This window comes from Trachemys scripta, chromosome 3, assembly GCF_013100865.1.
Source record: "Trachemys scripta elegans isolate TJP31775 chromosome 3, CAS_Tse_1.0, whole genome shotgun sequence".
Lineage (NCBI taxonomy): Eukaryota > Metazoa > Chordata > Testudines > Emydidae > Trachemys > Trachemys scripta.
In genome coordinates this window covers 72,727,859-72,740,733 of record NC_048300.1, presented here as the reverse complement: position 1 = coordinate 72,740,733, position 12,875 = coordinate 72,727,859, and the positions used below count along the sequence as shown (strand labels likewise).

Genomic DNA, 12,875 nt, shown 5'->3' with positions numbered 1-12,875 from the left:
AATTGCAGCCTTTTCTCAGACAGCAATCCTCTCTGATGAGCTGGTTTATATTAGATCATATGATGAGTCCCCTGTACCTGTTTAAACTGTCTGCGTATGTATTATAGGGTGACCCGATGTCCCGATTTTATAGGGCCAGCCCTGATTTTTGGGTCTTTTTCTTATATAGGCTCCTATTATGCCCCCCCCCCCCGTTCCGATTTTTCAAATTTGCTGTCTGGTCATCCTAATGTATTACCAGGAAGGCATCGTCCTGCTCTGACTTTCCCTGCAGCACCCTCCAGTTTCCTCTTACCCTCATGTGCAGCCCAGCACACAACTGCCTCCTCTCTGCCATGCTACTTCCACTTTCCCCTATACCCATGCCTCCTCTCACCATCTCCTCCTTTCCAGTTTCCCATCTGCCACGGTCCATCCTTCACTCCCTTGCTTTCCTAGCCTCTATATTCTTCACACAACATCATGCTGTCTATAGAATTCAAAATACTATACAGTCAATATAGGAATGGCCTATATGGGGCAATAGCTGATGGTCTCAGAGTGCCTTGTAACACTGATAACAATTTATGGGAAGAGTTAATCTGAATGTGTTTCAGTTCATTCTAAACAAAAACTTGACTTGTTAGTTGCCAAGGAATGTTCTTTGGATTGGTGTAGAGACTGAGATCCTGCTTTTCACATTGTCAGCATGCAACTTTACACAGTAAGTGAATGATGTTAACTATAGTTGTAGCTTCCATTCCGCCTTAGATATGTTCTAGCCATGTCTTTATTCTCTTTAACAAATTTGATATTTGTTAAAGTAAGTTCTGAATATTTTAATTTAAACTTTCCGTTCCCTTTCTATATATATCATGTTAAGATGATACTTTACAGTAGGGTTACCATACGTCCTCTTTTTCCCGGACATGTCCAGCTTTTCGGCGCTCAAACCCCCGTCTGGGGGGAATTGCCAAAAAGCCGAACATGTCCGGGAAAATGGCGGCTCTGCTCCTCCCCTGACTCTTCAGCTCTGTTTAAGAGCCGAGCTGCCTGAGCGCTACCGGCTTCGGGCAGCCCCCTTGCCTCCAGACTCCAGTCGCCGGCCGGGCACTTCCCCTCCCGGGCTCCAGCGGCGCAGGGTCCGGAGGCATGGGGGCTGCCCAAAGCCGGTTGCGCTGGGGCAGCTCGGCTCTTAAACAGAGCCGAAGAGTCGGGGAGGAGCAGAGCTGCCGCGGCTGGAGGCTCTGCTCCTCCCCTGACTCTTTGGCTCTGGTTAAGAGCCAGGCTGCCCGAGCGCTACCGGCTTCACGGTTTGCCAGGCCCTGCGCCCCCGGCTGGGCGCTTCCCCTCCCGGGCTCCAGCTGCGCTGGGGAAGCGCCGGCCGGGGGCGCAGGGTCTGGGGGCTGCGTGGCAAACCATGAAGCCGGTAGTGCTCGGGTAGCCCTTTCCGCGTGGCTGGGAGTGGGAGGGAGGAGGGGGCGGAGTTAGGGCGGGGAAGGGGCGGAGTTGGGGCGGGGCTGGGGTGGGGAAATGGGCAGGGCCAGGACCCGTGGAGGGTCCTCTTTTTTTATTTGCTAGATATGGTAACCCTACTTTACAGAATACATTTATTAATACACATTTTGAATTAACAGAACAATGCAGTGAGTGTTATAATGCCCTATGTTAGTAGGGACAAATGTAAATATATTTTTTCTACCATAGTTACCCATGTTTAGTTGAGCCTGTCCTCTTTATAATACTTCTTTTATCTGTTTCTGGACATCAGAACCTGAAATGGCCACTCTTTCAAATTGTGTTTTTGTTAGTGTTCCACCTCTTGTTCACGGAGAGAGACAAAAACTTCCTATGCTTAAAGTTTGTAGTAAAGTCTTAGAGAAGCCAAACTGAAAAAGACAGTCTTAGACTGTGGAAGTACAGCATACTAACATGGATAAAAAGGTTAAAAAAGACAAGTGCTTTTTGGCAATTCAGAAGCTTGAAATCAGCTTTTCATTTGTTCAAGTAACAATAGGATCTAATGTGGTGATTCTTGCATCAGTATTTGCACACAACTTGCTGCCTTGCCTGCTGTGTGGAGAAAGAGGTTTCCAGTGCCAGAGCTTGCACCTTTAAAGCCTAATGTGGTGATTCTTGCATCAGTATTTGTACACAACTTCCTAAGCTTTTGCATTTTTACATGTTTGTTATCGCCACGTATTTGTATTACATTTTAAAATAATGTAATGTAATACAACACTAAGAGAAATGATATGAACAAATAATATATTTATGGCAAACACTCATGAATTAACAGTGAGTTAGAAGTATATTTCTACAATCAGAATCAAATGTATGAACAAATCAACTATTACAGGATATCAAATAATTGACTAGAAGAAGAAAAGAGTTTAAATCATCTCAGGAATTCAAACTGAGCAAGATTAGCATCTGCATCAAAAGCAATTTAATAAAGTGAATCAATGAATATATTTTCTTAGGATGCCTAATGTTACCAAACTTAAGTTTAAGAATTCTCTGTGAACAATAATTTAGAGCTTTTTTCAAGTGCTTCAAAATGCATTTATAATTTTTGTAGGAGGTAGAAATCCAGTCATATTTGTGAACAAGAACTTTCTGATAATACTCATGACTCCTCCATTTTCGTAAGTAGTGCATTGCAAATCCCTCACTAAACTGGAGATTGTTTTTCTCTTTAATTCAAGACAAACATCTCCTGACAGCCTTTACTAGCAAGCTGCCTTTCCAGACTGTTGTTGCTATGCTAGAACCATTCTAGTCAATCCCAAAGTGTTGGTGTGAAAGAGTGGAACAGCCAAGAAAAGGTGAACAGCTACCAGCCTGTCACATGACTCTGCAGGGGCCTGAAGGAAGGGGTGTGTCCTCTTTGTAGCTGAGCAAGGCTAGGGAAAGACCTTTGGAGACTGCAGCTGGTGTTGGTCAGGGGAATCACTTTGTTTTGTGTTTGTTTAAATAATACATTGTGCCCACCAGTTTACACTTGGTGGAGAATACATACGAACAGTTACTACAGCCTGAAGACAGAAATAGAGAGGCCCTGTTGAAATGGCTGGGGAAACGATGTCAACCACTATAGTAGCTGCAGCAGCTCTTGGTACAGAAGCAACAACACAACAAGCACAAGCAGCAACAATAGCCTCAATTGCAACAACAGCAGTTCTGCTGGAACTCTCAGATGAGGGTGATGCCTTGGTTACTTCTGTGTGGGGGAGGATTTCTTCACTAAGGGTATGTCTACACTACAAAATTAGGTCGATTTAATAGAAGTCGATTTTTTAGAAATCGATTTGATACAGTCGATTGTGTGTGTCCCCACTAAGTGCATTAAGTCGGCAGTGTGCGTCCACAGTACCGAGCCTAGCGTCGACTTTCGGAGCGTTGCACTGTGGTAGTTATCCCACAGTCCCCGCAGTCTCCACCGTCCATTGGAATTCTTGGTTGAGCTCCCAGTGCCTGATGGGGCAAAAACATTGTTGCGGGTGGTTCTGGGTACGTGTCATCAGGACCCCTCCCTCCTTCCCTCCCTCCTGGGCAGACATGGGTGCTCCTGGCCGGCCTCGGTGAGGTCAGTTGGGGGTGCCTGGACAAAAATGGGAATAACTCCAGGTCATTCTCTTCTTTAAGTTTCGTCTAATGGCGATTCAGTCCTGCCCGGAATATTATTCCGGCTGGAGGCTTCTGCCTCAGGTTGCTCTCCCAGTCGGCAGCACTGTGCGGTCGCACCTACCCCAGCCTGCCCCTTGCTCCCATGGCTCATGAAGCCTGAATAGTAGTAAGGAGCAGTTCAACTATAGGCTGAGCGAGTGCATAATGATGGTAGAATGTGCCTTTCCATGTTTAAAAGCTCGCTGGCGCAGTTTGCTGACTTGGTTAGACCTCAGCGAAATCAATATTCCCATCATTATTACTGCTTGCTGTGTGCTCCACAATATCTGTGTGAGTAAGGAGGAGATGTTTATGGTGGAGTGGCAGGTTGAGGCAAATCACCTGGCCGCTGATTACGCGCAGCCAGACACCAGGGCAGTTAGAAGAGCACAGCAGGGCGCGCTGTGCATCAGAGAAGCTTTGAACACCAGTTTCATGACTGGCCAGGCTACGGAGTGGAAGTTCTGTTTGTTTCTCCTTGATGAAAACCCGCCCCCTTGGTTCACTCTACTTCCCTGTAAGCCAACCGCCCTCCCCTTCCCCCTTTGCTCTCCACTAGCAGAGGCAATAAAGTCACTGTTGTTTCAAATTCATGCATTCTTTATTAATTCGTCACACAAATGGAATAACTGCCAAGGTAGCCCGGGAGGGGTGGGGGAGTAGGGAAGCACAGGGGTGGGGTAGTTGTAGGGGCACCCCCTAGAATGGCATGCAGCTCATCATAGAAGCGGCATGTCTGGGGCTCTGACCTGGAGCGGCTGTTTGCCTCTCTGGTTCTTTGGTAGGCTTCACATGGCACAGCTGTGGGTCCCTGTTATAACCTCTGTCCATCATGCCCTTGGAGATTTTTTTCAAATATTCCAGCATTTTGTCTTTTGGAACGGAGTTTGGATAGCATGGATTCATCTCCCCATGCAGCGATCAGATGCAGTACCTCCCATTCGGTCCATGTCGGAGCTTTTTTGCGATTCTGGGACTCCATGGTCACCTGTGCTGATGAGATCTGCATGGTCATCTGTGCTGATCAGCTCGCTACGCTGGCCAAACAGGAAATGAAATTCAGAAGTTCGTGGGGCTTTTCTTGTCTACTTGGCCAGTGCATCGGAGTTGAGAATGCTGTCCAGAACGGTCACAATGAAGCACTCTGGGGATAGCTCCCGGAGGCCAATACTGTCAAATTGCGTCCACGCTACCCCAAATTCGACCCAGCAGGGTCAATTTCAGCATTAATCCCCTCGTCGGGGAGGAGTACAGAAATCCATTTTAAGAGCCCTTTAAGTTGACAAAAATGGCTTCATCGTGTGGATGGGTGCAGGGTTAAATCGATCTAACACTGCTAAATTTGACCTAAACTTGTAGTGTAGACCAGGGCTAAGATGGGGCTGGAGGACAACCCTGAGGCCTCCCTGACTATCTTTGAACAGGGGGCAGGTGCCCACCAATAGCCCTAAGATGTGTGGGCCATCAAAATAAACCCCTTACTTGACAGGAAAGGCCCAGACTGCACATGGCGCTATGGAGGGGACCTCCCCAAACGCCTATAGAGCATTGAATGCAGTCATGTGGACTATTTGGGGCCAGCAAAGAAGGATTTTTTGCCAGTTATGATTGGAAGAATTTGTCCCTGATTCTTGGCTTTGAGTAGAGGCTCAACAGTTATGGGATTTCTGCTCTTGTTGGTTAAAGCCTGAGGTATGTTCCCCACAGAAAATTGTGGAGATGGTGGTGCAGGAGCAGTTTTGTCATATGCTACCAGGTAACCTGCCTGGAGGAGGCAGCATACCTTATTGAGAAATTCCTCAAGGCAGAACTGGACTGTGGGACTATTAAGAGACCTTTTGAAACAGGCTCCTTCCTTGAGACTGAGGCTAGCAGTGGCTGGGGCTATGAGGGCATAGCCAGAGGTAACAAAACTGCAACTGGAAAGTCTCCTACTGGGCTGCAGGGCCTGCTTATAATCTGCCAGGGTGGTCAAGACTGGGGCAGATGCTGGTCTCAGGGCTGGGGCTGGAGTTGAGGGACCAGCGGTATGTAACCTATCACTTAAATCAGCCTCTGTATCAGGTTATTGGAGGGTAGCTAATGTAATGCTGATTTTTTAAAAAAAGGCTTCAGAGGCAGTCCTGGCAATTTCAGGCCAGCAAGCCTAACTTCAGTACCAGGCAAATTGGTTGAAACTATAGTAAAGAGCAGAATTATCAGAGACATAGATGAACACGATATGTTGGGGAAGAATCAACACAGCTTTTGTAATTTTGAATTCATTCCCCACCAATGTATTAGAATCCTTTGAGGGAATCATCAATCATGTGGACAAGGGTGATCCAATTGGTATCATGTACTTGGACTTTCAGAAAGCCTTTGACAAGGTCCCTCACCAAAAGGCTTTTAAGCAAAGTAAGCAAACACAGGGTAAGAGGGAAGGTCCTCTCATGGATCAGTGACTGGTTAAACACAAACAAAAACAAAAGGTGGGTAAAAGGAGTCAGTTTTCACAATGGAGAGAGGGAAATAGTGAGGTCCCTCAAGGATCTGTACGTGGACCTGGCTGTTCAACATATTCGTAAAAGATCTGGAAAAAGTGGAAACAGTGAGGTAATAAAGTTTGCAGATGATCCAAAATTATTCAAGATAGTTAAGTCCATAGCTGTGTGCAAAGACTTAAAAGGATTTCACAAAACTGGGTGACAGCAACAAAGTGGCAGGTGAAATTCAATGTTAAGTACAATGGAATGCACACTGGAAAACATAATCCCAATGATATAAACAAAATGATAGGGTTTATATTAGCTGTTACCACTCGAGATCTTGGAATTGTAGTGGATAGTTCTCTGAAGACATCCGCTCAATGTGCAGCGGCAGTCAAAAAGACTAATAATGTTAGGAACCATTAGGAAAGGGATAGATAAGACAGAATATATCATAATATTACTCTATAAATCCATGGTTCGCGCACACTTCAAATAGGACAACTAGGACTGCATGCAATGTCTCAAAAAAGATGTATTAGAATTGTAAAGTATCAGAGGGGTAGCCGTGTTAGTCTGAATCTGTAAAAAGCAACAGAAGGTCCTGTGGCACCTTTGAGACTAACAGAAGTATAGGGAGCATAAGCTTTCGTGGGTAAGAACCTCACTTCTTCTGAATGAGCCGGTGATGTTGTAGCTGATTTGGTTAGGTCCTGTGATAGTGTTGCTGGTGTAGATATGTGGGCAGAGTTGGCATCGAGGTTTGTTGCATGGGTTGGTTCCTGAGTTAGAGTTGTTATGGTGCGGTGCGTGGTTGCTGGTGAGAATATGCTTAAGGTTGGCAGGTTGTCTGTGGGCGAGGACAGGCCTGCCTCCCAAGGTCTGTGAAAGTGGGGGATCATTGTCCAGGATTGGTTGTAGATCACTGATGATGCGTTGGAGAGGTTTAAGCTGAGGACTGTAGGTGATGGCCAGTGGAGTTCTGTAAAGAAACAAATCAACAGAGCCAGACGTGTACCCAGAAGCCTCCTGCTACAAGACAGACCCAGAAGAGAAACCAACAGAACTCCACTGGCCATCAGCTACAACATCACCGGCTCATGCACCTGCACGTCCACCAATGTTATATATGCCATCATATGCCAGCAATGCCCCTCTGCTATGTACATTGGCCAAACTGGACAGTCACTACGCAAGAGGATAAATGGACACAAGTCAGATATCAGGAATGGCAATATACAAAAACCTGTAGGAGAACACTTCAACCTCCCTGGCCACACAATAGCAGATGTAAAGGTAGCCATCTTACAGCAAAAAAACTTCAGGACCAGACTCCAAAGAGAAACTGCTGAGCTCCAGTTCATTTGCAAATTTGACACCGTCAGATCAGGATTAAACAAAGACTGTGAATGGCTATCCAACTACAGAAGCAGTTTCTCCTCCCTTGGTGTTCACACCTCAACTGCTAGCAGAGCACCTCACCCTCCCTGATTGAACTAACCTCGTTATCTCCACACTGATTTATACCTGCCTCTGGAGATTTCCATTACTTGCATCTGAAGAAGTGAGGTTCTTACCCACGAAAGCTTATGCTCCCTATACTTCTGTTAGTCTCAAAGGTGCCACAGGACCTTCTGTTGCTTTTTATAGAATTGTAAAAGGTACAGAGAAGGACATCAGAAGTGATTAGGGGTCTGGAACAGCGTCCATACGAGGAGATATTGAAAAGATGGGGACTGATCTACTTTGAAAAGAGGTGACTGAGGCAGGGGGGATTTGAAAGATTTATAAAATCATGAATGGTGTGGAGAAAGTGAATATGGAAGTGTTATTTACCCCTTCACATAACACACAAACCAGGGGTCACCCAATGCAATTAATAGGCAGCAGGTTTAAAAGGAGGTACTTCTTCACATGGTGCGTATTAGCCTGTGGGACTTGTTGCCATGCGATGTTGTGAAGGCCAGAAGTATAAGCGGGTTCAAAAAGAATTAGATACTTTCATGAAAGATAGGTTCATCATTGGCTATTAGCTGAGATGGTTACGGATGCAACCCCATGCACCGGGTACCCATAAACCTCCAGCTGCCGGAAACTGGGAGTGGCTGACAGGATGGGTCACTGGAAATTGCCATGTTCTGTTCATTCCTTCTTGGCCACTGTTGGAAGACAGGATGCTGGGTTGGATGGACCATTGGTCTGACCAAGTATGCCTATTATGTCTAGTGTTTTCAGAGAGACAGTTGTATACTGGAGCAGACTTTCTTGTTTTCTTAACCTGAACTACTTTGAGATCTGTCCTACTGGTGTTGCTTGTGCAAAACTCGTGGTGTTTGAAGGTTGAGTAAGATGAGCAGAATTTGTACCTCTGAGGAATGCTCTGCAGAGAGCATAGTCTAGTAAAACTGAAATCTGATTGACCAATATAAGGTCTGATTCTCCATTTTGTTTATTCCAGTTTTATGCTAGCTCACTGGGATTAAACTGACTGGAAAATCAGATTGTAGAATATAAAATATGCTCTTCAATAATGCTCAGCTGGATTTTGTGTCGACAAGATCTCTCTCTCTTCACTCAAGTATTTGGCTAAGAAGCTAGTGGTTTTTATTGCTTCTCCCTTTATTAATCATTTTAGCAATGAGGGAATACATCAATGTCTACAGAGTTCTTACAGTTCCTTCAATCAAAGAAAATAACATCCAGCATTCAATGTTTGTAGCTGTGTTTATTAATTAATTATGCTTGCACCTTTTTTCACTTTAGGAAAAACTGGATATAGGGATGAGAAAAGAGGTTGATGGAATGGGAGCACCTGAAATAAAGTATGGTGACTCAGTATGCTACATACAACATGCAGATACAGGCCTGTGGCTCACATACCAGTCTGTGGATGCAAAGTCTGTAAGAATGGGATCTGTGCAACGCAAGGTAAGACTGTGAATAAGGATACATTTCATTCTTCCACAACTGTGTACGACATGAGAAAAATGTGAAGAAAATCAAAGCCTGCTGTTAATTTCTACAGCTCAAATATTTTAAGCCAGCCTTTGTATCAAATATTAGGGATTGTCTTCACTGCAAAATAAAATAAAAGTATGGTCTTAACTCAGGTTAAAATAGCAGTGAAATATTGGCTCCCCTATAGGCTTTTAACTCGAGCCTCTAACCCGTGTTGAAAGTCAAGTTGCTGTGTCTTCACTGTTGTTTTAACCTGAGTAAGATAAGTAGGGTTAGCTAACCTGAGTTAAGAAGACATCATTTCTTGCAATGAAGATCTATCCTAAAGTGTTTGTAGTCATGGCTCAAAAATCAAGATGGCAGTATGCATCAATTCCTTAAATTAAAAACTAAATCCAACTATTACTGTTAGTCTACACCTGTTAGCTTACAAATGTTCTTGAATTTGATAGTACTCAAAGAGAAACTGTTTAGCTCATTGCAGGAAAGAACCATATAACAATTTGAGAATACTTACAGTACCATGTAATATGGAGATCTACCTATCTCATAGAACGGGAAAGGACCCTGAAAAATCATCAAGTCCAGCCCCCTGCCTTCACTAGCAGGACCAAGTACTGATTTTGCCCCTATCCCTAAGTAGCCCCCTCAAGGATTGAACTCACAACCCCAGGTTTAGCAGGCTGATGCTCAAACCACTGAGCTATCCTTCCCCCTGAACAGTCAGTTCTTCAATGTTCTGTAGTTGTGGTTGAGAAAGCACTTGCATTCAATGTACGTGCTTTCAGGTGTTGGCAATATTTTGAAAATGTTACCTTTTTGTGCAGAAATTTTTCATTCTTATTTTCAGTCCAGAGATGTATTCCCTCCCACCCCCCCAAAAAGTATGATAATTCTATTTGTGGTTATCTGAGCATTGAAAAGGAGGGGAAAGGTGCTTTTCACTCTTGAGCCATGTTTCAGATGCTATAAGAATTAAAAAAAATTAATTTCTAACATGGCATGAAATTATTTCTTAATGAAGAAAATGCCTGAGATAAAATAAACTCTGCATTCACTTTGAATGTTTGTCTGAAATAGCAATTTATTTGAATGAGTTCATCAGATAAATGCACCAGCAGTTTGTCTTTCTGTTTTTAAATGTATCTTTAAATATTTAACCAGGAAGGTGGCAACAACAACAATGTAATATTATGATTAAGATTTTACACTCTCACACACTCAGGAAATTTGAAGTTATAATTTGCACAGCAACTTGGACATAGAGTCTGATCCAGAATGCATTGAACTCAGTAGAAAGACTACTACTGAAATCAGTGGACATTGGATCAGGCCTAATGCAGCCAAGTAATGGGAAACCATAACTTTGATTTTTTGTTCTTGTGCATGTAAGATCTTAAGCACAACAGTGCATTGATCAACATAAACACAGCTCTGTTAAGAAAAGTGTTTGTTTTATTTATGTTGTTAGTATGTACAATTTTTTTTCACATAAAAAGTATCCCCAAACATTTACAGTAGAACATAGGTGGTGTTTAAGAATGTGTTAACTAACATGGTTTAATACACTAGGGTGTATGGGATTTAATACCTTTAAAAACATAGTAGCTAGTCATGATCATATCTAGGCTTTTCTCTAGTGATTCTGGGTGTATTAAGAAAGAGGGCCAGTAAAAGGGTTGGCAGCCAGGGTCAGCAAAGAGCCCATTTCTGGATGTGGCTGAATTTTAGAAGGTTTTATGTGCAGGTGGATAAGGGGAAAGAGCTGATGTTCAGCATAGTTCTTATGTTTCAGAACTAGCCTTCTCATTCCTAATTTATGCCCATATATTTACTTTCCTGTGGAGGTAAAGCCATATTCATTCCAGCTATGACCTTAATGTGGAAAACGCTGACTTCTGATGACTTTGTAAGTAAGCCTTTCAGAAGTGGTAGTACTAAAATTGTCATGGAACTGGACATGCTTTAATTAATACCAGTGTATAACTGGGTACCAGGCAGTAAAATACAGGCTAATCTGATTTTAATTAACTTTGGTTTCTCAGTATGTATTTTTGTATTTACTCCATCTCTCCCCTCTCGTTACATATTTTACAAATAAGGAACATGGAATTTCCTTATGTTTTTCTTTGCAATGGCTGGTCTTTGTCTTTGTATTGCAGGCTATAATGCACCATGAAGGCCACATGGATGATGGTTTGACCTTGTCCAGATCTCAGCATGAAGAATCCCATACAGCACGAGTCATCCGTAGTACAGTCTTCCTTTTCAACAGGTTTATAAGGTATGTTTTAATGTGGTCCTTTCTTGTCGTCCTTTTCCTTTCCCCGTCCCACCCCAAATGATCATTGACATCACAGTGAGCAATTTAGCTTTGCAAAAAAATAGACCAATATTTATAATAACAGGCATTGTAATTCTTTATCAACAATCAGCAAAGGGGAATCTGCAAAAGAATTACAGTCCATTTATTTTCTCCATTTCTAATCTTCTCTTCTCTTTCAACCTCGATATAAATTTATAAACATGTATGTTGATGTTAAGGTTCAAATTAAATATAAAAGAAAAATTTCACCTGCCAGAATTTGTGAGGCTATCAAGCAGGCCATAAGGTGCTTTATTTTCTAACTGTAGTTAAAATGTGATAATATCAACAAACAAATTGATGCTTTTGCCAGGAAAAATGAAACAATAGTGTCATTGCATAAAATAGTAGCAGTACAGTACAATAACTGTTGTAGATGGGCACCAATTATGGCAATCATCCTTCCTGCTTAGAGCTTTTTATGATTTTGTTTATTTGTACTGATTGTGGGTAATAAAATACTGAGTGAGACTGCATTTTGGCCAATATGTTTTTATATTATTCTTATTGCCTTATGACCAAACTAAGTGATTTTTAATCAACACTAGAGAGTGAAGTCATAAATTTGCTGTTAGCTAAACCATGGTCTTCAAAAATCATTTTGTGAAGACATGAAAGAAAAATAAAAAATATATATTTAGTGGCACAAAATATAAGTTTTATTCTTATTTCTCCATTAAAATCTCATTTTTCATTTTCAACTATACCACTAGTTCAAGACCTTGCTATGGGTAGTTTGCCAGGTGTCCAGACTGCTCTATGCTGGTTAAAAATAAAGCTGGAACAAGCAAAGCACTTTTATCTTCAAACCTTGGGTTGTGAGCATGAGCGTACATTCCTTCCTTATTTGCTGTTAGTGTCCTTAGCAGGCTACGCCAGGATCACACCTGAGCCATGTCCTCATCTGCATTGCAAGATATCTGCCTTCGCTACCTCATTACCTATGGACTCCTTACATAGTTATGTAGGGTTAAGCAGGATATAGCCCTTTCCATCACAATATTTAATTAGAGATGTCATTTTTCAAATTCAAAAATGTTTAATTTAATTCCATTCCTTCTCTTCTCCTCCTTGTCTTGCTGCATCATTTTACTTTACAAACTTAGGCCCAGTTCCAGGAATGCTCTTAAGTAATGTTTAAATTTACCTTCATGAGTAGCTCTGGAAGAAGCCGAAGGACCTACTCATGTGAAAATGACCTTGATTGCTTTGCTAGATCAGGGCTTAAGTGCTTACTCTTTGTTGTATTGTGAAATTTCAAACCTGGACAAATATGGATTTACAAATAAGACCTTTAGAGTTTTTGGAAATGTATGAGGGGTTCTGCAAAAACATTTTAGAACTTTTTGGGAATTTTTTTTTCAGAGAACATATCCTTTTCCCTTCTCCACTTTAAAATAATCCAAGAATTGGAATTCTAGAGCCATTAAAATAGT

The 12,875-nt window shown here is 42.5% G+C and overlaps 1 protein-coding gene across 10 annotated transcripts in view; it reads left to right on the top strand.

Moving 5' to 3' along the window:
• The window catches only part of RYR2 (ryanodine receptor 2), a 690,844-nt gene that overhangs the window by 328,668 nt on the left and 349,301 nt on the right, over nt 1–12,875 (top strand). For all 10 annotated transcript variants that reach the window (XM_034765046.1, XM_034765042.1, XM_034765040.1 and 7 more), the window contains 2 exons: nt 8,880–9,044; nt 11,237–11,358. In XM_034765046.1, coding sequence (XP_034620937.1) covers nt 8,880–9,044; nt 11,237–11,358 — 287 coding nt within the window. The remainder of the gene's footprint in view (nt 1–8,879; nt 9,045–11,236; nt 11,359–12,875) is intronic.